Consider the following 26743-nt stretch of genomic DNA (forward strand, 5'->3'; position numbering starts at 1 on the left):
TTATAACAATATTTGCTTGAGATAGAGAAATTACTTTAGACATCGATATACTTCGTCACAGCTCCGCTCGATTAATTAATTAATTAATTAATTAATTAATGCCTCTTATTATTGCTGTTATTTAATATCGTATAATTATTTATAGATTTTCTTGAATCTTCAATAGATAAAAGAAGATAATATAAAAGATTATATGTTACGAAATAACAAGGTAGATTGAATTGAGCGATTTTTTAGCACGGTATCACAAGCCCGGCTAGCTCAGTCGGTAGAGCATGAGACTCTTAATCTCAGGGTCGTGGGTTCGAGCCCCACGTTGGGCGAATTTAGTTTTTGTTCTGATTTCTATGACATTTGTATACAAATTAAAAATATCTGTGTTCGTAAGGTACGTGATATTATTTTATTTGCAAGTAAAGGATTATTTCGATTTTCTATTACATATAGTTCAGTTTTATTATTTTATCTTTATGCGGCTATGTATTTTACATCTTTATAATAACAAATAAGATATTTTTTTTACACCGATTTACATATTCTTCAATTAATTTGGAGTTGCTTTTTATGCAGAGGAAATCTAAATACACTCATGCATAGAAGGCTATTTTTTCTTGTAACTTTTAATTCTTGATATCGGATTTTTGTAAATAGAAATTTTACTAGAATAAAGACTAATTTTAAATTATGTATATTTCAAATTAGATTAGAGACTAGATATTACATTTCGTGTACGTGCAAATATTATTTAAATATTTTAATTTAAAGAATAACACGTGTCTTTGCTACCTGAGAATGACAACTTCGAAATAACCAAATTCATTGGACTATATTTTATTCATATCTCTTTATTTTACCTATTCCTAACCCCAACTACGATACTAATTTTTATTAACATTTATGCAACTGCGATCAATTATTTCGTAGAGAGCAGTTAATGTTAATTAAGGAACAGCATTGATATTTATTAAGAATATTATAAACGTCGAAAAATTCTGATAGTTGTTCTGAGTTTATTATTTGATGTACGTTCAGTGTTCATTATTATGCACATATGTAGACTAAATTAAATTAACTTATCTATTAACTTAATTAACTTAATTAACTATTAAATTAACTTATCTGAATTATCTAACAACTTGGTAGATAATAATATATTCGCTACTTTCATAATTTTACGTAATAAACATGTATTTGCAAAACAATTCATAATAAACGAGCTCCAAATAATTCAATTTTTTTAAAAAATAAAATCTCAAAATGAGCTTTGATTGAAAATTAGTTTGAGCTGCTTGTTTAATTTAGGTTAAACAGCTTTGTTCTTATCTTTATTTTTTCTTTTTAAGTTATCTCTTATTTCTTTATTTTTTCAACTATTCAGTGCATTATTACCTTCAAAAACATGTGTGTATAAAAGAGTGTATGTGTAATCTGTGAATGTCAGCAGTGCATTGAACTCGAGTTTAAGGATGAAGTTCAAATGATTGTCATCCCTGCGGACTTTGTCCTATAGAAACTTTCCGGGAAATCTTGCAACAGATTTCTTTTAAATCTATCTTTTTTGAATTCTATAGAAACAAAGGAAGCACTCACCTAATCTCTCGTCACACTTCGATCTTAACGCTTATTGTTGTAGAGGCAACATAAATATCCTTTTACATTTATGATAAACTTCACAAGCTATCCTAATCGGACCCTTTCAATGATATGTTAACTTATATAGAAATAGCAAAGAAGTCTGTTTACGATAAATGTTTTTTTATATATTTGCATTAATATCTTCATGGCTTTTTTATAAACGTTAGAAATTTTTCTCTATGTCACTGCTCGCTAAATATCTCTCGCTAAGTTCATGACGTGACAATTTTTTATTTATTTAATTGATCAGATTATATCAGGATAAAGACCAAAAATCTTAGCTTGTCTTAATCTATGGGTATATATTTTTCAGAAAAATCTCTATCACTGATCAATTGGGCCATTTTTCAATTGTCTCATTTTTCCCCCTATAGGGACATTTTATACTGTTCTTGTTCTTCTTACTTAAATTAAGTTGCCATATTAAATTCGATTAAATAAAACAGTGATAATAGATTTGTTTTCTGTTGCTGAACTGGCTGCACTAGTTCAGAGTTAATATTCTTCTCCTTCCAGTGTGGAGTAAAAAAGATTAACTCTGAACTAGTGTAGACAGTTCAGCAATAAAAAAAACCGGACCCAATGTATCTCCAAAAAGTAAAATATCAATTATGAGTCATCAATTTCTTGAAACAGCAGACAGACAGTGAGATTCGAACATTAGAACAATACGAAACAAACGCTGCAACTTCTCCTTCTTTATTGTATTGGCATCCGATACCTAGACTAGATTTCATGAGGCAAAAAAAAATTTAGATAACATCACGCGGTGTTCCCAAGCGGTCACCCATCCAAGTACTAACCACGCTCAACGTTGCTTGACTTCAGTGATCGGACGAGAACTGGTACTTTGAAACGTGATTTGGATGTTACCCGGTAATGTGAGTTACTCGGAGACGATTTAACCAGTTTTAATTCGAAAACTTTTAACGTGATTGGTGAAACGTTATCTTTACATCTTACGGAATAACATCAAATGCAATATTAAGGAATGTATTTATACAAAATACGCCCAGTAAGCAAGGAACATTAAAGTAACGTTTAGAAATATTGATTTTACGTATATTTTTTGAACGCTTTAATAATATTATATATATATATTTTTTTTTTAATATTATTTTGTAATATAATTTTTTTATATTTTGTAATATAAAATGTAATATGATTATTTTGTAATATAAAAACTAACACTGTAACAACACCAACAACAGAAAATTAATATATTACAAACGTTATTTCTGAGTCCAAATTATTAGCAATTTTGAACGGTTGTATTAACTTCAAATAAATGTTAGAGTAACATTTAAAAGATATGTCCTGTATGTTTTCAAAATATTTTAACATTTAAAAAAATTATATTACAAAATAATATTTAAAAAAAAATATATATATATATAATATTATTAAAACGTTCAAAAAATACACATAAAATCAACATTTCTAAATGTTACTTTAATGTTCCTTGCTTACTGGGATATTTTGCATAATCGGATATTGCATTTGATGTTATTCCGTAAGATGTAAAGATAACGTTTCACCAATCACGTTGAAAGTTATCGAATTAAAACTGGTTAAATCGTCTCCGAATAACTCACATTGCCGGATAACTTCCAAATCACGTTTCAAAGTACCAGTTCTCGTCCGATCACTGAAGTCAAGCAACGTTGAGCATGGTTAGTACTTGGATGGGTGACCGCTTGGGAACACCGTGTGATGTTATCCAAATTTTTTTTTGCCGCATCAAGTCTAGTCTAGGTATCGGGTGCTAACACATATTAAAGAAGAAGTCTGCAATTAAAATAATTTTAGAAATATTAATTTCATGTGTATTTTTTAAACGCTTTAATAATATTATATATTTTTTTTAAAAATATTATTTTATAATATGATTTTTTTGAATGTTGTTAAAATATTTTGAAAACATTGAAGTCTGCGGTCATGGGATGTCGAAATTATTTAAAATATCAATTAAGTTAGTCGGAGTTTGGCTGGTCAATTGGACAATCGCATCGACTTGTGTCGCTTATTGGAAAACGCACGTAACATGGTACGATTACAATGAAAGACCCTAACGATCTGCGCTCCGAAGGACATTTGGTTCATATACATATACATGCAAGATAGTAAGTAATTTCGAGAAATTTTATTATTCAAGGTTCAGTAACCGAAGTGACAAGCAATCAGGCCGAAAGCATTGGCCGAAAAACTTTTTCCTTCTTTCCTTCTTCCTTAGAAAAGAAATCCTAGAAATGTACAATCAGGATCCGCTGTTTGTCTTATTTCTTTCTATCGTCTGGAGACACTCTGTATCTCATATTTAAGAGTCCTATTGTTCAAAGTTCAGTGACCGAACTGCGTATTGTCAGGCAATCAGGAAAATTGGCTAGACAACCTTTCCGTTCTTTCTACATATCAGAAAAAAATATTCTATAAGGAAAGCATAATTGGGACCCGTTGTCTCATTTTTCTTCCTCGCTTGGGTGACACTTTGTATCTCATATAATATACATATATATATATATATATATATATATATATATTATATATATATATATATATATATATATATATAAGCAAAACGATGGGTGATTCTTCTAAGAATCTTATTGTTCAAAGTTGAGCGAACCATGAGCAAACGACAATCAGAGACAATTTGGGCGGAAAACCTTTTTCTTCTATCTGTAAAGAAGTATCCTAGAAATATAAGTGGCATTAAGGGGAGGTTCTCATCTAGCGACCCAAAAGTAAGGTGATTTTCTTTAATTTTTTTTTCATAGAACGAAGTAAATGAATAACTGAAGGTTTTTGACACTTATTTATGGAGTCTAAGAGTACATAGAAAAATTTTTTTTAATAGAATTACTGCCGTGGAATGGTGTTACACGTGGTGCATCGTGACCGCGTCAAAAAAAGATGTCCAATTGGCAATCACTCTAGCACCTGTAAAAATTATCAGAAATCAAAAATCCAAAAATTTTCATGAAATATATAATATTTGTTGGAGCTTGAACCTATAATATGAATAAAAAGTCGAAAATTAAAAAAATGACGGACATTTGAATTTTGAGTACCGTTTTTTCACGTTTTTTCTCAAAATTTAAATGTCCGTCATTTTTTTAATTTTCGACTTTTTATTCATATTATAGGTTCAAGCTCCAACAAATATTATATATTTCATGAAAATTTTTGGATTTTTGATTTCTGATAATTTTTACAGGTGCTAGAGTGATTGCTAATTGGACATCTTTTTTTGACGCGGTCACGATGCACCACGTGTAACACCATTCCACGGCAGTAATTTTTATTAAAAAAAATTTTTCTATGTACTCTTAGACTCCATAAATAAGTGTCAAAAACCTTCAGTTATTCATTTACTTCCTTCTATGAAAAAAAAATTAAAGAAAATCACCTTACTTTTGGGTCGCTAGATGAGAACCTCCCCTTAAGAAGAGGTGAAAACTCAAATGTAATATCTCCGCGATTATGCATACGGTAAGTGGCATTGAGAAAAGCAGCTTTGTATTCATAGTTTCGGAATTATTAAACATTTTTTATTAATTAAGTCCTTAGGTGTAAGAAAATAAGAAATACTAAATGATTTTAAGGAGGTTCAGGTGCTACAAAAAAATGCAGCCAGCTTCATGAAATTTTAATATATTGTTCTGGAATGCAAAATAGAATTATGTAAATTTTTTGGGAATTTTTCATATGGTCACGTTTTGAAAAAAATCGACTCCAAAAATTGGACTTTTTAGCATAGGTTCTTATGGAAAATGACATATTGCTCATCTTCAGAATGAAATAATGCAAGAAAAAATGCAAATGATAAGGAAAGAAAAATATGCACATGTAACTTAATAATTTACAAATAAATAAGTGAAAGAAAGGGGTAAGTTATCGCACATTTCGTAGAAAAATTAATTATTAAAGCATAAATTGCTTGATTTTTCGTCTGCTAGAAATGAACGCAAGCAAATAATGACAACAGCGCAAACGAGTATAGTAGAGGTTGTACGGTGGGGCATTTGAATAGAAGTTGCGATGTGTTTGATAACATAAAAATTTTTTGATAAATTGTGCATGTTATTAAAAGTTCTGTTATTTTCAGTCCTGATTTCCATATACTTGTATTTTTTTTTACTCACAAACTTTCCTTTCCATCTGTATTGTTTATCAGTAACAAAACATTTTTAAGGTCAACGCTTGACAGAAGCAGCACACAAAAAGCACGCACTAGACCCCCGCGTCCCACTACTCTCCCCGATGAAGCACCCAAACCTCCTTAACTGGATTTTATTTTGTTACTTATAAAAAACAGAACGTCATTGAGATATATTTAATGGTAAAAGTTCCAAAGGTCGCGGTAAATGGCTTTATATTTTTATTGGAAAGACAGAAATTCTAGCTGTATCACATAATCCGAGCCTACATAAACATCTGTCAGCCTTCATTATCCCGTTGTTCCCCTTGTTTTCACGATATGCACGACAGCACCGGAAATTCGACGAGTTGCCATAGAAGTGGAAAACGTGTACAAGGACGTGTGCGTTTGTCACGTTGCCCGATGAGAAGTATCTCTCTATTATCTTCCTACAAGACGGGGAAGCGCGCGTAAGAAGCAGGCATTTCCACTTCTGGAGTGCGCCAGCGATAGTCTTCTATGTGAATAAGGAGACAATCGATGTATGTCGTTCAGATAGTCGCGCGCATACTTTTTCGGATTCGCTCATTGCCTTAATTGTCGTATTTCTTCGGAACAAAATTGCAGTTCCACTTGTTATAGAACTCCGTACTTTGATTTAGCGGAAAGTACTCCGGGGAATTGGCATAAGAAAGACAGCTATTCCATCATAAGAAAGACAGCTATTCCATGTATCGTATTACATAAAAATCTGAAATACATGCAATTTACAATACTTAGAAATTAAATATCTAACTTCAACTTAGCAAACAATATTTTGTTTTATAATTTTATTTAAAAAATATATATATATAGATATAATTAGAGTTTTGTAATTTAGTAATTTTTAATTAAATAATTTAATTTAGTAGACTAACAGTCTAATAATTATAACTTCATGCATTAAAAAATACATATCGTAAGTAAGAGCGATAAGAGACCATAACAAAGATTAGAGACATTATCGAGAGTTTAAAATTAAGATATTTTAAACGTCAAACTTAAAATAAACAATACAATTTAAGTTAAAATGATTAAAGAAGATGTTAAAAAACTTATTCTGTGTTGGGTGGCGAGAATACATTAGTCTCATAAGTTCAATAAAGTTATCAGTTCTAGTTAAAACCTTATAATTCAATTAATTGTGTAGTCCGATGTAAAAATGTCAAAGACTCAGTGATAAAGATGCTTTTGCGTTAAAATATAAAAAAGTATGAAGAACGAAAATTAAACAATTCTAAGTGGTAATAATGTTATAAAGTTACGGAAGTAAAAACTCAATAAAACCAAAAAAATAACACTATATCTTACAATAAATTGACAGGTAAAAGTAAACGAAGAGGCATTTGAGTGTCTGACAGATTGCCGTTAGCCTCCTATTCGTATTGAGACTTGTAAAAGACTGAGGTTCTCTCAAAAAGTTTTTCTCTTCACACACACACACACACACACACACACACACACACACACACACACACACACACACACACACACACACACACACACACACCACACACATTGATTGATTTCACAAATTTTTTTAGGGACACTTTTATCTTTTTATTCTAATCATCTAAGATGTTATAAATTAGGATGCTATATACGGCCTAGTATAGATGGGGCTACACTGTATTTCATCCCAGTACCCGCAAAAAGAATTTTGAATTGTGTATTAATATTCTGTTAGACAATGGTTATTCTCTCGGATCAATTTTTGCAGAAATCAATCAGAGACTAAAAAACATATTAATAACAACTTAAACTTCCATAATAACACAATCAACAAAAAGAAGATAATAATAGTAATTCGGAAAAGAACAACTTCATGTATAGTTCTCCTTTATATAAAGACCGTCTCTAAAATAGTAGCATCAGTAATCGACAAATTGAAATTCGCTGAAGGATACCGTGCTTAAATAAATTCGCTAGATTCTTCAAAGTACATAAAGATGAAAATAAACTTCTCCCAAAAATAAGAAATATATTGTAAAGATTACGATGCGTCATCACTTGTAAAAGACAATTCGGCAATAGACCAGAGAATATAAAAATAACAAAGTTGGATCGATCTAGACACTCGGTTGTCTTCGAACATTCATTGAACCTTAATTATCCCTTTAAATAAAAAAATATAAAAGTCCTTGGTACAGAACACAATTCCTATAAAAGATTTATTGGTAAAATGATTAAGAAACAAAAAATGGAATTAATTCCGACAAAGATACTGACAAAAGAGTTGCTTGATGTAGCTTATTTTATAAGTATATTCGTTTAGTATACTAATAAACTCGCTAATGCTTTGTCTACATATTAAAATTAAAAACATCCTTAACTTTGCTTTTGCCTTATAAATTCGTTTCGTATCGACCTTTATATATACGATACTCGATCTCAGTCTCTTACAAGTTTTAACATGAATAGAAGGCTAACGCAATCTGTCACTCAAATTCTTTCTTGTTTATCTTTATCTGATTATTTTTTGTAAGTTTTTTTTAGTTTTATTAAATTTGTATCTTCCTAACTTTATAACTCTTTTACCATTCAGAAATGTTTAATTTTCGTTCTTTATACTTTTTATATTTTAAACAAAGAACCATGTTTATCTCTGAGTCCTTGACGTTTATACATCGAACTAGACACTTAATTGGACTATGAGATTTTAATCAGAACTGACAACTTCATTGATTTTATGGGACTAACGTATTCTCGTCTCTAAACTAAGAATAAGTTTTTAACGTCTTTTTTAACCATCGACTTAAATTTTATATTGTTTATTTTAAATTTGTGTAAAATATCTTAATTTTATACTCTCGACAATGTCTCTGATCTTTGCCATTACCTCTTATCGATTTTACTTATGATTCGTATTTTTTTAATCTATGAAGTTATATCTTTATTCATTTTTAGAATTGTTAACTCAGTTATGTTAACTCTGTTTAATTGTAATCCTTTTCATATTATGCTGTTTATATTTCAATTCGCATATTCTTTGTTTAAATTATGCTGAAGAAAATTTAGTACAGTCGAAACGTCCACAATGTTTCGTCTACCCCATTGATCAATAAAATATAGAATAATTTAACGGTAATATTTCTTACTATACTCATATTTTGGCCTTTGACGTTCCTATATTGTTTTTACATAAAACGAGCATTTACTTATTTATTATAGTGACATTTTGGAATATCGCGAACATATTTCCTTTCTATCTTTCTTCTCCCTCTTCTTTTGTCTTTTATTTCTTCCCTAAACGTGAATTTTAATTAAGTCAAAACTAGCTGAAAATTAGAATTGCTCTCTCAAAATAAACCGCAATTTATTTTTAAAAATTATTTGACCTATAAATCTTTCTTCTTCTTTGACTTATATATACTCGATTAAAATATTTTATAATAATAAAGCTTAAATCACTGTTCAATATAGTCTTAAAAGCGTACAGGAGATTGATAAATAATTACCGACGACTACCCGGAAGATAATTAAATCAATTACATTTGCTCTTAATATTAATTCGTGCAAGAACTTGAAACACGCAACGAGCTTAACCGTCATGATTACACAAAGTTGATCTAACCGCAAAACGATCTGTTTTCTGTTCGTAGAAGTATCCAACGTACCGTTTGACCCAGGCTTTCGATTCCAAATAAGAGAGAATGGGAAAAAGAAGATTCAACTGAAGTTAACAAGACATCGCGATCCGTACACTACTAGCGATAGCAACAAATCACAGCAGCAAATCTTAGCGGTCGTGTAAAAAGCGTCAAAAACTACCCCGCTAAAAGAAGTTACATGCGGAAGGAGGTGGCGACAGAGGAGAGACTGCGAGAGAAAGAGAAAGAACGAGAATGGAAAGAAACGGCAGAGAGAAATCCTAATGCGAGCGCGCGTGCAAGAGGCGCGATTTCCGAGCGATTCATCTTCCCGAGTTCGCAGGTGTTCGTGCACGTCCTTCATGGCCATTGTCACCGGCCGTCCTTTTCTTCCCGCCGATGAGCAGTAGCCCCCTGTTGTCGCTCCTCTATTCTGATCTCGCGTGAAGAAAAGAAGAGAGAGTAGAACGCGAGAACTGTGTTCTTCGGTGCGACGGATCTGGGATAGACCAGGCGAACTGGAGGACGATTCGCGGTCGAAGAGAGGTGAGTCGAAGGGACGAGGTTCACGTGAGAAGAGCGGAACGAAGAGGAACGAGGAAGAGACAGACGAGTAGAAGAAATCGAGGCAGGAGAGTCAAGAGGAGAAAGAAGAAGAAAAAGAATATCAAGTGAGAGTGAGAGGATAAGAACGAAGTTCTTAACGAAGAAGAAGAAGAAGTAGCAGAAGAGGCTTATCAGCTCATAAAAGAGGAAAGAGAGAAAGGAAGAGAGAAGAGAGAGAGAGAGCAGAAAAAGCTGTGGCGCGTGGTGGTGGTGACGGTAACCGGTGGTAGTGGTGATGATGATTCTGACGGTGGTGGTAGTCCTGGTGCGGTAGCGAGCGTATAGCGAGCGAGCATCCAGATCTGTCGCGTGCTGCTTGGAACGAGACGGAAGCGGGACATGCAGTTACGCGACGACACCGAGCGGAACGGGGCAACAAGGACGAGGACGGGGACGACGACTTCGATGACGATTTCGACAATGACGACGACGACGGCAACGCAGTCAGACGACTGACAGCAAACGATCACTATTAACAAGTCGGCTCTTTCGGAGTTCCCGGAGCGCGCGGGATGGGATGGATGCTGCTGCGGCGGTCCCGTGTGAGTAGAACAAGTCGCGCCGTGTGTCCCGCTGGTATAGTGTTGGTGGTTTCACTCTTGGCCTCCGCCACCGCCGCCAAGCCGCCGTGGTGTGCTCTCGTGTGCCGCCGCCGCCGCTGCCGCCGCCACCGCCGCGCCGGTTCGGTCTCTCTACGAGAGCGAACCGAGGAGCGTGCCCGAACCCGGCGAGTCGGGGAAGAGAACTGCGGCACTCGTTCAGTAGTTTCTCGGACGCCGCACCGGCACCATCCGACGACCCTGCGAGATAACCCTGCGCGTGGCCGCGACCCCCCTTGTGACAATTGCGTGCGTATGCAAAAACCTCTCCTGGCCGATCGCGTGGCTCGGCCTGGTCCCCTCCTTCGTCGCGACCAATTGGCGAACAATCTCGCTGTGTCGATCCCTAAATCGAAGAGATCGGTAACAAACGGGGCTCTGTAGCAATATTTTTCGAGTATTCTTTGAAACGTTTCTTAAAACACGTGGAAGGTACATGTTTATCAGTTGCGACACCAGCGATCGGTTTCATAAATCGGTTTCGATCTATCTCGCTTTTGACTTTTCATTATCGCGAATTCGCGGAGATTTATAATAGGGTACCTCACTGTAGACGTCGATCGAGGGAGGCCTCAATGTTTCTTCTTCGGATAATGATAACCAGTGATAAATTAGTGACAGTGCGTTACGTGGGGATCTGTTTGTGCCGATCTGTTGCGAAAGGATTTTTCTGCGTGTAACCACGACTGGAAGGGTGTACGAGACATCCAGAAGAAGATAGATCATTAAGACTAACAGAAAAAAATCCGACAGAAAAGAGAAAGACGATGTGAAGTAATGCATGTCGGCTCTCGTCGCTTAATATTCACGAAAGGAAAAAGAGAGACAAGCACCGAGGAAAATCGTCGAAAGCAGCCGATAGTGTCACTCCGCATATCGCGACGAAATCATTTAAAAAGGACCGATCGGTCTCACCGATCATCGGAGAACGGCCGATCAACCCGCTGCCAGGATCATTCGCAGTGTCTCGAGTATCCTCGGCGATATCGCGCGAGGAACACGGCGCCGATTTCCGTTGTGGAGCTTGCGAGATTCACCGTGTTGACCCGATGTCATCCCGCGAATCGATCCCGTCGTTTCCCGTCCGCGGCGAGTTGCTCCGGAATCCGGCGATCAGCTGGTCCAACAGATAAGAACTGCACGGAGGCTGTTACCGGGGCGCGCGCATAACGTCATATAATACCGAGGTAGCGACCGACAGCAGCCGCAAGAATGCGAGAGAATCGAAAACGGAACGACAACGGACGTGCATGGACGGTAATAGCGGATTGGCAGCCGCATCCCTCGTTCCCAGCGACCCACGTCGTCTCGAGGCACCCTCTTCGGAGGCGGAAGTGACCGGAAGTCGGCTGTAATGCCAACTGGCAGCGCGCGCGACCCTCATCGATACTGCACCGACGACGACGATCGCGACGATTCAACGACGTTCCTCGAGACCGTTCGAGACGGGGGCGAGAGGTCGGAATCGCGAGGAGGAGACGCGCGAAAACGCGACGATTTATAACAAACCGACGGGAAACGGTTGCACCAACGCGGACAGGGGGGAGGAGGGCAAAGGAAGAAGCGTCGGATGAGACCGTCATGCCCGCTGAGATCGACACGGGCGGGCATAGGGTGCTGCACTGTGATTCCCGTGCCGACTGCCCGACTGCGACGCTGATTCTTCGCGCGTTAACTTCCGCGAACGACGAACGCCGAGCCGATTGCGCGCATTTGCCCGCCGTGAGAATCGATGATAACGGATCGCGCGAGTCGCCGAGACGAACCCCGAAAGATCGACGACGGAAGACCGAAAGTTGCGTGAGAAAAGCGGAGCCGTTGGATCGCGGGCGCGGAAACCCGTCGTCTAATCGCGGTGAAAGTTCACCTACGAGGGTTCCGAGAATCGGCGACAAAGAGGAAACGATCCTAGCCGGACGTGACTTCCAGGCAACGAGTCGCGTGCTAAGCCCGCAGCCGTCACATCGGCGACGAGGAGGAGGAGGAGGAAGGAACGAAGACGAGGACGGAGCAGCCGGAGCCGGACTCTTCGGAGCATGTCGCGCGTCGAGGGAATCTCCGCGCGCGATCCAGGATGTCATCAAGGACGAGGATTTCTCGGTCACGTGGAAGAACCCGCGGGAGAACGCGGGCGACGACGACGAGATCGCGCGAGCGGAGTCGCGGTTACGCGACGGGACGGAAGGATATCGGCTCGCGATAGCGGACACGAACGGGAGTTCGATCGCGAAGCGTCGAAGTCTCCGGGATCGATCTTGGACAAGACCCGTCCGGCCGACGTCCCGCGAGAGTGAGACTCTCGACGCGGATCTCACCGATCGTCCGGGAAGGACGCAAACTGCGAGAGGAAACTCTCTTCTCTCTAGTCACCGCTTGCGTGCTCGCGCGGAGGAAGAAACCTACGAGGACAGTTTTAAAGGCGTCGACGAGGGGTTTTTCAGCGAGGAATTCGGTAGCGACGACACGTGGACGGACGAAAACGGGCGAGTAGTCGCTTCGGGACGACGGAGCGATGAACGTTCGGAAAATGAGTGCAACGAAATCGGTCGGGATTCCGCGAGTAGGAAGAGGATCGGCCGCGCGTGTTGCGTTTACCCTTTCCTGGTTTTCCTCCTCTTCTCCATCGTGTTCGGACGATGCGGACTGCTCGGTGGTTCGTCCAGTGTGCTTCGAGTCAATGCGCGACCGATCGCGAATGGCTTGAGTGTTTTGGGGATCGGGATTATCGGTGCAGTGAACGCGAGATCGATTGATCCGATCGGTGACGCGGCCATTCGGGCCGAAAGATCGGCCAATCTCTCCCACATGACCGGACTCTCCAGAGGGAAGATACAAATGTATATCAAGAATCGGCATCTGCAGATTCTGCCGGACGGTACGGTGAGCGGTTCCAACGACGACACCTCGGACTACAGTGAGTACACTTTCATAATACTATCGTTCGATTAGTTGAACAAATGGTCGAAGGATAAATTGTATGTTAAAAGAGTTTAAACGTGAATTTTAATGTAAATCTAATAAATTCTAAATAGGTCGAATTAAAAAATACGTTAATTCGCATTTAAACAGTACTCGCTAATAATTACATTTACTTTTTTGTAATTTATTAAATCTGTGGATTTTAAGAAAGTGTTAAATTGAAATGTGACCTCGATAAGGCTTTATGTAACAGCAAACTATGCTACAAAGTTTGCATCAAATCTTGATCGGCATTAGAGTGGTTTTACTAATTGAAGTTGTCTGACAAGTTTACTTTTAATACTTGTACATGTCGATTATGCGACGTTGTCGAAATAGCGTCGTATTTATTTCAGTCTTTAATTGATATCTCTCCGCATTTATAGACAGCTAATAATAAGTATCGACACATGTTTTTCGCCTAAAAATATCTTAAATTAAATCATGTCGTTCTCATTCACACACAGTAAAGTAAACAAATTAAAAAGATTATCATTGTCGTCCTTCTAATTAACGAATTATTATATATTCTTACAAAAGCTAAATTATTTTCCAGTATATCACGCTATACGAATTTAGAAATTAAAATTTAGAATTATTACTTTTACGAAATTAATTCACTAATGTAAACAATTTATATATCTATATTATATATATTATATTAAATTGTGTAGCAACATTATCACCTTTTTTATTACAATTAGTATATGTGGGTAATTATAAAATATCTTAAATATAGCGACCTATTCTATAAAAGTTGTAACGATATCGTTACATGCTTTGCGCAGCATTTCTGTGGTATATTATATCTGCGCAAAGCACGTAACGATGTCGTTAACCGTTTACAGAATAGGCCCCTAAATGTAACTCTCGTGTTGAGATGTATTTTTTTATCTTTTTTATTTTTTATTTATTTATAGCGATTTAATAAACGATGCACGTAATATGAAAAAAAACGCTCTCAAGTATCTCTATGTTTTCATTATTCAAACATCAATTTAATCTAATTCGATCAATATTTTAAAAATTACCGCGACTCTAGTTACAGATTTCTATAATTAATCCTGTCGTGTCCGAGCGACTTGTGCCGCTTTTAATAATAAATGTATAATTGAATATTACCCTTGAATCGTGTCGAGTTTCTTAAGCGATGCTAATTATACATCGGTTGTCCATTCGCAAAATTTATTTAATTGATACTGAAAGACTCCTTCGAATACCGATAGCGCATTTCGTCACTCCATTCAGACGAAAATTTCGCAAAATCGGCGTGGCTGCCGAGCAATCGATCTGGGGTCGGCTATCGCTGTTGCAACTCGATATCTATCCCGAATTGTCTATTCAATAAGCAGCGTTCCGATCACTGCTCCGGAGAACGGAGAGCTGCGTTGTGATATCAGTAACGCTGTGCGGATGGTTGCACGAACGTCCGACTTGGCGCTTATTCGAACGATCCTGCTCTACGTATTAGTGTATTAGAAATTAAAAAAATAATTATAGACGATTTTTTTGGGCAGTACAGTTTAATTAAAAAGTTGTTAAACAATATCCCTCTTAACAGTGAACTGTATTTCTCTCGTTATTTCTGTTATGCAATGTGATTTTAAATATAGAAAATTGATTAAATTATACATTTAGATTAAACGCTGGTTGATTGAATCGAAGAATGCTGTAATAAATTATTTGGAATATAGGAAAAAAATACTGAAAACAGAACTGTCCACAGTCTACAAAATCGAGAAGAGAGCCGATCCAAGAATACTGTTCTCGTAATTAGACCGCGCTGACCTTTGCCGAAACTTCGATCGCGCGTTTGGCCGCTAGAAAGTGTGATCCTATTTGCATTTCTCTGAATATATTTATCCACAGACGACGAAATCGGGTTAACCGAGGACACACCTATAACCGCTTGAAGTGTGACTGAACTTCAACTTCAGTCTACTGATGGCTAAACTTCGATAGAACTCGCATTCTATCTATAAAGTGAAGTCGTACTGCACTCCTGTAACGAATATTTCATATTCGTACGAATTCCGTCGATAACTCGGAATAAACAGCTATGTATGTACCTGCTAAGTCACTTATCCTTTGTAAAAGGAAAACATCTGAACATGTGAAGAACCCCTGTCAATAGCGTGATCCGTTACTAGTCGAAATGCGGACCAATAGAAACCGGAGTAAACTTATATAGCCGCGGTGAGCCACGCTCGAGCCACCGAGAGAGTTCGAGAGTAACCGTCCGAGATCACAGACATATCGATATTCATTGCGTTCCGATTATCAAGAGACCGACTGCACGTTGCGAGTTAAGACTTACTCCGACTTCGATAAAAATTTCTTGATAATAAATTATACTTCAATACAAACTCAAGTATTAAAGTAACATCTCTCTCTCATTACATCCTGATCTACAATAAACCTTAAAACTATACTTGACATTTTTACACTCCTAAAGATATTGTCATATAATCATACCAATCTAATTGCATATTAAATTGTATTAAATATAACACAAAAGAAAATATATAAGTTTAATTAATTCGGTATAAATTTGTTCACGGTTATATATATCTTTTCCAAATTCCGAGAAAGAGAAAGAAGAAATATCTAAAATGAAATAAGACATTTTCCAAACGCACACTGAATTTATCTTAATAATCTGATGTGATATGATTGCGTTATTAGAGTATTTTTCAGAGTTATTGTTATAAGCGAGAATTATTATTATAAGCGAGAAAAATGTTGTTAAAACGTTATGCTTGCATAACAATGGCATTACGTTTGGAATAGTTCTGCGAATAGTATCTTGTGCAACAGAATAAACACGCAATTTTAGTACCTACGTGTAAGTAATCGGATAAAATAAATGCGACGTCTCTATGGTATATTATGCCATAAGAACTCGCTCTCGTAAAACCGGTATTATACAATAACGAAACCAAGATATATGGCCATTAATTGAGTGCAGATTTAGTGAGTATTAATTACAGTCTTAGTGATAGACCTTTTTGAAAAATTTGGTAATAAATCTCTCAACGTCCTTTCGACATTTTTATTTAACGCAGATGCAACTGGAAATTCCGTTGCGATAGGACGAAATAATTTCAAAAGAACTAGTCGGAAAGCGTGTCTAAAGAAATGATACACGTTTCTTTTGTAATGGATGCAGTAGTAATGGCTGAGCCTAATTAGTTTTGAAATATACGGAACAAGAGTGCGGCATAAAAGAACCAGAAATAAAAGTAAATATACATATCTTAAGTTGTTCCATCATCATGAGATTCACTGTTTTCCGAATTTTAGGAATGCTACGAAAGAGTTTAGATTATCTGAACCATCGTTTTTTCCTTGTTTCCTAACATTGCAATTTTCAAAGTGACATTATTAATTATCAACCGCACGAACGCAACTTACGTTCTTATTGTTATAATATTGAAATGTTAAGATTATCAGAATTTTGTGAGACACGGTATGCAAATTCGAACGTGTTTTCCAATAGAATGCCACGCCAGCGTTGAGCTTAGTATAAATATGGCGCGGTTTTCGACCACTTTAATTATATTCGCGCGCGATCGGTAATCCTGATTTACATAAATCACGCAACCGGGCGATACAAGCCCGTCCCGTGCGTCGTTCGTGCGTCGTCGCTCGCACAGGGGAAATCAATGAACCGTCTAGTTCCGCCGCACGTCCACTATTCGCCGCCTAATTGCTTTCTTTGCGTAATGCGTGCCCTACGTGAGTGCGCAAATACGGCGAGTGTATACATACTCGTACGCGTTCGCACGCGTAAAGTGGCCGGACGGTGACGCCGATGAGTGGTAGTAGCGGTGCGTTTAGTCTGGCTTGGAAGCTACCCAAACGCCCGATGCCCGATGACGACGACGACGACGATGACGGCGGACGTCCTCGGTAATAGCGCGACTACTTTAATCTCGGAGGCTCAGGTAATTGGAGTTAAACATTCCGTGCACTGACTCGCGCCGCGACGTCAGGCTACCGCCCCGGCGCGCGGATCAATCATCGAGGAATTCAACCGGTGGAATCTCGTTTCTGGATACGTTCGTCTTCCTTAGCAGGAGAACTTCGCCTAGGAATGTTAACGCGCCCCGCGCAGGTCGATAGCATCGCGCCGATCACCGACGAAGCGGTAGCGGACGACGAGTCGGCGGACGATTTTCTCGTTCACGGATTTCTATGTATTTATCTTCATGTATTCGTGTATTTTTTCGATGTTAATACGACGACTGTTGACTGCAGTCAGCCGGTGGGACGTAAAATAGCTGAAAAATGAATATTCATCGATCGGCAGCTGTCGACGAATAATTAAAAGGCGGTCGAAGAACGAGATGAGGTGTGCCGATTGAAAAATACAGGAAATATTGAGTGAAGATGTTCTCTATAATTGAATTCTCTTTAGAACTGTGTGAAAACGGCAGTAAATATGGACGCGATGGACTCATCAGATTCTTTACTGTGCATAAAAATAAAATGTGAATAACAGTATAACAGTGAAACAAGTTAGTCTCTTTATAGTATATCACGGGGTATATTACAGTTATATCAACGTATTTAATATGTAATATCGGATTACGTGGCTTGCTTTTTCGGCTCAAAAATTTTATTTTTGCTCAAATATCGACGATAATCAATAATTATGCGTTCTAAACAAGTTTCAAGGTACAGCTTTTACTTCTTTCTCGACGGGGGAAACACGCGCTCTTCCGAAAATATTTACAGAAACCGAGGTAAGGATGAGATACATCGATTACAGCAGCGTCACGGAATGTGCATGTACAACGGCACGCACCGTTTCGCACGTAACTCCACGTACTTCGTCGTATACTCTTTCTTAGTAAAATTAAACTGATCGTTCGCTTCAATAAATAACGCTTTAAGCGTAGCGGAAACCGCCTAATAATGCAAATAAATATAAGCAAGCTGTTTTAATCCAGTTTGATTAAGAGAAATGACTCGGGTAACCAATTATTGTTATCTCGCGATATGTTGGATTTTAATTTTTTGCCAGTAATGGCAACATTTATTGAGAAGATTGTAAAGAAAAATAAGTGAAGCGGACGAGATGATAAATCTGTCTCTGTGGTTTGATAATAACGGAAGTTCAAAGAGATTTGGTGCTCCAAATAAGGTTATTATCAAAAATGGGATAATTAAGCAAAGGCGGAAATAACCATAGGGATCGCGAGATCGTGACCCACATTGGCATTGGTGAACTTTCCAATTCATTCACGAAACTTTATGGATATTTATTAACGAGAATAATATATTGCGATTTTGTGATTTTAGACCGCAATCGCGGAGATAAACTTTTAAAATCTAAAGGCTGGAAACAAAATATTTTCCTATAAATATCTTACATGCACGTCTCATCTCTTGTCTTTAATGACGCGTTAGTTCAATTTAAAAAAAAAGATAAAAATGAAAAAGGTAAAATTATAGAATTAAATTAATTTTTTAATAAGATCGATTTCAATATATATATAATAGAGAGAGAGAGAGAGAGAGAGAGAGAGAGAGAGAGAGAGAGAGAGAAACAGAGAGAGAGAGAGAGAGAGAGAGAGAGATATATATCTGAAACTCAGAATGCACTAGAGATTTAACTTTATGGGAAAGAGCTGTATGCGTCTGACTAACGAGCTTCTGATAACTGGGAAATTGCGCTAAGTTTTTTGCCGCTTGTTAATGGAAATTACAATTACAAGGAAATTTTTACAGTGTCATTATATAAGTAATTATTATACATTCCATATGTGTTTTTACAACGCAACGCAATGTCATTTTTTTCTCTGCGTTAATTCCGTATTTCCGTATCGCAATTAAATGATCACACTGCACAGTTCAAAAGTTCATTATTCGCATGAGCGAGCAATTGACATCACGGATTTGCATATGTTATTTCTAAATGAGGACCGCAACCGGTTAGAGCATTAGCTATCTTGAGACCTTGCAGAATTCCCGATATCGATGTGTAACGATAATTCAGATAATCCGTAAACGATAACATATGCAGAACGAGATCGACGACACCTTCTTCCGAGTCCGATTTCAGGATGCAAGCGATAATTAATGGCCAATGCTGCTCGATTAATCAAACCGCGCCGAAGACGACAGCTTTAAGGAGTGCAAATTTCACGCCTGATCCGATAAAATTCTGAGTTATCGTCAAACGCAGCTGGAACTAGTCCATGATGAATATCCGCGCTTTCCTGCGCACATTTTATTTTCATCCTTGTAATTGTGTTTCGCGACTTTTGAAGATTTTAATTGCATAATTTTATACTATAACAAAGAATCTCAAAAATTGACTCGCAGGTCAATGAGTACAAAATTATGCAATTAAAATCTTTGCCTGCTAAATCTCATTAAAAATAATAACGTTATTAATAATTTTTAATTCTAAACAGAATATTATTAAAGAGTTGAGAAATATTTGTTACATGTAAATTTTTATTTTGATTTTACATAATAATCAATGATGTTGATGAAGACCGAAACTAGAGAGGAATTAGAAATTCTTTCCAGAATTGAGATCATTGGAAAACAGTTTTTCTCTATAAGAATATCTTTGAGCAAAGAGAAAATCCGTAACTTCGTGATACAAACGTTAATTAATGGGAGATTCAAAAAAATATTTTATTTTATGTTTTACAACACAGCTCGTACATTTTATATATCCGGTATAAAATGTTTAAAATTATGCATTAACTATGTACAATCATACAATTTATATGTTCACGATACGTGATGTATTATTTTGAAAAATGATAAACGGCTCTCATAAATAAACAGAGCACGAAAATACAATACTTCACCGCAATGTTTATCATCGACAAATTTTGCACGAAGCCTCGAGAGAGAGAGAGAGAGAGAGAGAGAGAGAGAGAGAGAGAGAGAGAGAGAGAGAGAGAGAGAGAGAGAGAGAGAGAGAGAGAGAGAGAGAGAGAGAGACCCCCTCCCCCCAAAGTAGGATTCAATCTTCTAACTCTTTATTAGAAATTCCCTACGCTGGCTATCGAAGTCCTTTTGTAGTCTTTGCCGAAGGTATCACGGGTGGTCAAGCCGAAGCCGTCGGCTAGACAGGGCCCATCGCAAAGTCGTGCAGGAGCAAAAGGTGTGCAGCGAAACTATTAATAAGGCAGCACGAAAGCTAACGGGCCAACGCGCAACGGCGCGGAGTGTACGTGTGCTCTGCACGAAAGGGAACCGCTTAATATCCGATGCCTCGGCCCGAAATCCTTTTCGTGACGGATGAGGATACACGGGGTCAATTGCCCGGACCTTAAATCGCGATATCAAGACGCGATGACAAACCTGTTTTATGAATGAACGCACTCGATTCGTCGAAAGAGTTGAAAAATATGCATTGAGAACTGCAGTGCGCTGAGCGCCCATAAAACATATATGTATAAATCAAATTGTATATACATATATAATATATGTACTACTCCTGATCAATGATCTTTTTTTTTTTAAATTGTCCTTACGCGCAATGTAATGCTCCTACACGTATCGTAAAGATTGCTTCAACTGCATTTACCAATAAAATAGAAATAAAACAAAACATGGCACTATAATCTATATAATAGCTCGTAATATGTCTTAAATATTTTTAAAATTTGCTATAGCGTATGATATTTCATTGTATTCAAATATTGCATTCGTTATTATATGAAATATTGTATATGTATGGAATAATTGTAACAGAACATTGTCCGTTTGATGTATCAGCATATGTTTGTTAAATTGAGTGAGTATATTGACGATAAGTATGACAATAAGTATGACGATAAGTATGACGATAAGTACGACGATAAATAAGACGATAAGTATGACGTATAGTGTATACTATACAAGATCCAATCGGGTAAACGAATTAAATAGAAAATGATAGAATAAATTCACAATATCTAAAATTTCTAAAAAGAGATTAAATATAATAAAATCTGAGATTTTAAGATTTCAAGAATGTTTATTAGAATTTCAGAGAATATAAAAATTTTATTCTTTCGTTAATTGCATTTTAACAGAAATTTAATTTAATTACCAAAATATATAACGTAGAAAATATAAAAGTTATGACAGATAATTTTTATAGAAGATATTTAAAATCTTTTATCAATTTTAAAAAGAAAAAAGCTATTATGCTAAACTGGATTCGTGAAATAATTTCCTTCATTTGACATTAACAAGGTATTTCTATATGGATGATCGCGTTCAGAGTTTAATATACGACTGTTCGTTATTTTAAGAAAGCTTCGACTATCGTTATGCGGCCAATCTTTTCCGCGTTATACTATCGACATTTCGAGATCGACATTATCTATGTCTACATCATAACAGACGCTACCAGACTTTACGCGCACCATTTAGGCTTTTCACAGGTTAATACCGTTAGTATTTCTTTTTTTTTCTATATTTAGCCAGACGATTGACTTTCACCGATTGACTAGAGGCGATGCCGATTTTCTCTACCGTATCTCGTTTTGATGGATGATGATGGACACGCCTATAACCACTTGCTAGATCCGTTAGATATTGTGACGTTTTCCGCGACACTGACTTCACCACGCGTTCCTGATATACGCCCCACACAAATATTTTGTCAAGCTACGTGCACTCTGCAATGCGCACAAATTCTACATGTTATTCGCGCGCAAATTATTATTCGTGACGAGCAAATATAACCGACAACGATATGGCATATAATATAATAATTGTGAACTAACAAGAAAAATGATATTAATGAATGATCTACTGTTCGATTCGATTGCAAAAACGAGAACATGTTACTCTGTTTTTGATTATATTATATATAAATATAATTTATATACATATATACCTAAGATTTTGCAAAGAATAATTCTTTTACATAATGTGCGATCTTTCTTTATTAAAAGAAAAAAATCTTCTTGGCTAAGTTTTTCAAGAATAAACTATTGCAAGTAACAAATTACAATGGGATGTGTAAAATTAATGAGAGACGATGAGAAGTCGTCAAGTTATCCAAAGAATGTACCGTTAAACGTTGACGCAGCGCCAGCGGAACACCCCCCGTATATAAAAAAAACTTGACTTTTGTCGCGAGTTAAGCTCGTTCATAAAAATACCCCATGACGTTTTTCTTTACGTGTTTTGACATTAAGTGGGTTAAGTGCGTTTCGCTTCATCAGTTATCACTTAGCTCGCGTCGATAGGAATGCTCTAAAGATCCGTAAAAACATGAAACGTTTTCAGACTGCCTTCGTTGCCAATCTGCCAATCTATTTGTGGCACGTAATTCCCGTTGCACTCAATTAGTCTCGTACGAGCGGAACGTAAATGTCAAATGCGTGCGTGATGCATCACGCATTAAGGATATCTCATCAATTTACCGGCGTTTACCGCGATAACATTGCATTTGATTCGTGTCGGCTAAGAGCTCTCACTTGTTTTACGGATTTGAAACGACGCGACAGATATATTCCAAACTTCGAAGAGCGCGCGTGAGGTGAGTCTTTCCTTAGGTCTATCATTACAGACTGACACTGTACAATGTACCGTTGTTTTAATCTACATCGCAACGGAAAAAAAATATTTCATCGACCCGAAGCTGTACAGGTATTCTGCTTCACTGGCCTTAGGTTAGAAGTTATATGAATACTTACCGTTTCCTGAAGCCTGAACGACGATTCGTCCACAGCGCGTCCTGAAATATATTTAGTAAATTTTTAGTAAATTATTCTGACATAGAAACTATTTTAAAAGTAGATAATTAAATAACGATTTATTTACTTTATTTAATACATTAAGAATAAAACCTATTAATAAGTTTATTCAGTGTTAAAAATATAACTTAAAACGTTAATGTAATTAACCATTTTTTAAATTCAGATTGTAGTTTTTTATTCGAAATTCAATAAAATATATTTAACGTTAATATATATTTGCAAAAAATATATAGCCAATTGAAAGATTTTGCAATGTAGAAAGAGAAATAAAATACAAAAATACCATAATTTAGAAATAATTAAAAGATGAAAAAGAAGCTCAATACGAAACATTTTTGCTTTAATTGTGCGTGTCTAATCAAGCAATCTCTAATAAGCTAAATTAGAAGTTTTCTTCTAATTCTTCTTCGATCACGATAGATATGATGAGTAGAATATTTTTGCATTAAAAAACGCAAGAGTAATTCTTGTATATGAGGAATATGACTATCAGGATATTTTTGTTGTGATATTAGTCGAATTAGAAATTTCTTTCAAGGACAAGATAGATAAATGTCGTAGATTAGCAGCGAGCACATGTCAGGAGCAATTTCCGCACGCAAGGAACATAATCGGAACGTCAAACAAGCTTGTCCGCGAAGCTGTGAAAAATTGAGGTTCCTCATTGACTTTTACACTCGCTGCGGCTCGCGGCGTTTATCCGCTTCATTAGTAACACGCTCAAGGATAACGATAACAAATGATTCCCCTAAGAAGCGATGAGTCCGATGATTAACGGGTAGAGTCGATACCTACCGCTAAATCAATTTCATTCAATCAATTTTCTCGATTCCCTCCGCATTTAACTCTCTACACACAACTTTTCAGCGATAAATCGATACTTGAGACGATCCGTGCGGAATTAAACGGAAGATATCTATTCTTGCGTCATTACGTGTATCGAATCGATCATTCATGTACTTTTCACGATATTGTTTGAAGCTGCGTTTTATGGATATTAACAATATGTTAACTGATATTAACCGATGAAAATTTTTAAGGATCATTTATGGATATTCTAATTACATAAATTGCATATGGAACGAATAGAAATTCATATATTGAATCTAGTGGTCTGATTTTCGTTTTGTATGAAAAAAAAGTCTTATATAATTTTCGATTTTTGTGTATTACATAATAAAATATTAATTTTATATCGTGATTAATCAAACAGTTGTTCCGAAATAAAGTCGTATTATGCGTATACTAATAATCGCAGGTTCTCGAAGAAGAAATATTCTAATTTAATTTGTCTGCGCCAGAATAATTTCATGATCGCATTTAGGGAGCAATTATGATTTTTTTTTCTAATTGTCTCGGTTAGGTTCAAGAGTTGGTCCGAAAAAAAGAGAGACTGCCCTCTCGCATATCTCACGTACTTCCTCGTTACAATCGTAAACCGTAAGCAGCCCTCCCGATTCGAAACGTCGAACGTAATTATGACCGACGACGTGGTCGCGTGCAATTAATACGCAATAAATTTCGTCGCTCGTTCGAGGCCCCGACTTCCTCTGTTGCTCCCGAGGCCGCAAAAGAAACAGTAAGACTCGAAATTACGAGCTAGTGCCTTAAATCACGTTGCGTCAAACGTACGCGGGAGTGCGTGATGCTCGGGATGCGTTTACTCAAGTACACTTTTGTTAAAAGGAGATCACTTTTAATTTATTTTTTCTTACGGTCGCAAGTTGCAACAAATAGCAAGAAGCAATAACACTTTTACATCGTACGAATATTAATGAGAATATAAATGATAGAGTATTGCACGTACAATTAACGAATTCAGCTTCCTGCAAAAACTTCGTGCACGCGCGTGATTAAGTTTCAATCATGCATTGCAATATGCAACCGTGCGTAAATAGCAAATCTCAAATTTCCTAAAACGCAAGATATTAAAGATTCTCGTGTCGTTTACGATATATTACACTATCGTTACTACTTTTAACATCACATTATTGTTGATATGTAACATTACTCTACGTTTAATTACCGCAATTAAATAGATATCAGTAGAGATTAAATATAATTATGTATAATTAACGAATTTAGCTTCCTGCAAAAACATCGTGTATACGCGCGCGATTAAGCTCCAATCATGCATTGCAATATGCAATCGTGCGTAAATGGCGAATCTGAAATTTCCTAAAACGCAAGATATTACTGATGGTTCTCTGGTCGTTTACGGTATTAAGTATACCATCGCTACTATTTCTTAATATCACATTATTGTTGGTATGTAGCATTACTTTACGTTTCATTACCACGATTAAATAGATATCAGTAGAGACGTAGTAAAATTATTCTTGTGCCGTTGGAACATTAGAAATAATCGTTTTAATGAAGAAATTAAATCGTCTTTTTCGAAAAAAATGCAGAGAAAATGTGAGAAAATGAGGATCGAGCGCCAGAACAACTATAAATACGAAACCGACGACTGAAATCTCTGGAACCCCTGCAGCTGTATGGCACTTAGCTCCCAATGGCACACGTAGCATGCTGCGCGGTTGATTGGCCCAGTGCTTTTAATTGAAATATCCCGGACGTAAGTAACTCAAACGAACGTTGAAAGAATGCTAATGATCGTTTAATCGATCACTTACGTACTGTTCTTTATGTTATTTATCCTAAGCGGGCATAATTACTTGATCCCCTTTTTCTCTCTGCCTTTGAGAAAATACAAAAGGCGACTCCCATAGGTGATGAATGCATAGGAATATAAAATGCTAAAATTTATTGAAAAATGAATGCTTATATTTCATTTATTTCTGAGACGCGAAGAAATAAAATCCCACAGATTGAGAGTTACGAAATAAAACGTGTATACGCGCGTAATAAAGATGTTCGTGAGAGTCTATATATCTGATTTCTTATCTGCAATTGATATGACTATCGCGAGCGGGAAGATTGCCGTGAAATTACTGCTAAGTGATTTGATATGGTAATGCTGTACCGCGGAGCTTAGAAATGGCGAAGTGGTGAATTAAACCGCGATATCGCGCCGGTGATTAATAAGCTCGCGACGAGCTTCGCGATTTGAGTTTCAGCTGAAGAAAAGAGAGGTGACCGCGTGCAATCGAGATATTTGCGCTGCTAAATATCTGCCAGATTGCCGTGATAATTACCGTATAATTATGTTGCTTTTGATTTACCGCTAGCGATCGCGATATATGCATCGGGAACGATGGACGCAGGGTTCCGCATGCTATCAGCTGTTAAGCCTGAGCGATTAAAGGCAGGCTCGCGAAGTGAGATCTCTTTCGCGAATGTGACGCGAGGAGCTATCTGGATTAACGGTAAACCCGCCGATTGTGGTACGCGGAAATTATTGCGTATTCGCGTTCGCGACGCATGGCACTCGCGGCGCTGAGGCGCCGGAAGGCGCCGTGCCGCGCCGCATCGTGCGTCGAGTTA

At 37.0% G+C, this 26743-nt stretch overlaps 1 protein-coding gene, 2 non-coding genes and 1 pseudogene across 3 annotated transcripts in view; 3 read left to right on the forward strand and 1 right to left on the reverse strand.

Annotated features, from left to right (window-relative positions):
• The first annotated feature begins 250 nt into the window (after positions 1 to 250).
• On the forward strand, positions 251 to 323 carry Trnak-cuu (transfer RNA lysine (anticodon CUU)). Its single transcript has one exon. It is a non-coding gene; the product is annotated as a tRNA-Lys (tRNA).
• Positions 324 to 2389: 2066 nt separating this feature from the next.
• LOC139780744 (5S ribosomal RNA) lies at positions 2390 to 2509 on the reverse strand. Its single transcript, XR_011720327.1, has one exon. It is a non-coding gene; the product is annotated as a 5S ribosomal RNA (ribosomal RNA).
• Positions 2510 to 3237: 728 nt separating this feature from the next.
• On the forward strand, positions 3238 to 3357 carry LOC139780745 (5S ribosomal RNA; annotated as a pseudogene).
• Positions 3358 to 9422: 6065 nt separating this feature from the next.
• LOC139780740 (uncharacterized) overlaps positions 9423 to 26743 on the forward strand; it is a 104467-nt gene continuing 87146 nt past the window's right edge. The window contains exon 1 of the mRNA XM_071719463.1: positions 9423 to 13524. Within this exon, the coding sequence (XP_071575564.1) occupies positions 12192 to 13524 (1333 nt within the window). The 5' untranslated portion in view covers positions 9423 to 12191. The remainder of the gene's footprint in view (positions 13525 to 26743) is intronic.

This window comes from Temnothorax nylanderi, unplaced genomic scaffold (assembly GCF_030848795.1).
Source record: "Temnothorax nylanderi isolate EJ_2023f unplaced genomic scaffold, tnyl_v1.0 TNYL_tig0295_pilon, whole genome shotgun sequence".
NCBI lineage: Eukaryota > Metazoa > Arthropoda > Insecta > Hymenoptera > Formicidae > Temnothorax > Temnothorax nylanderi.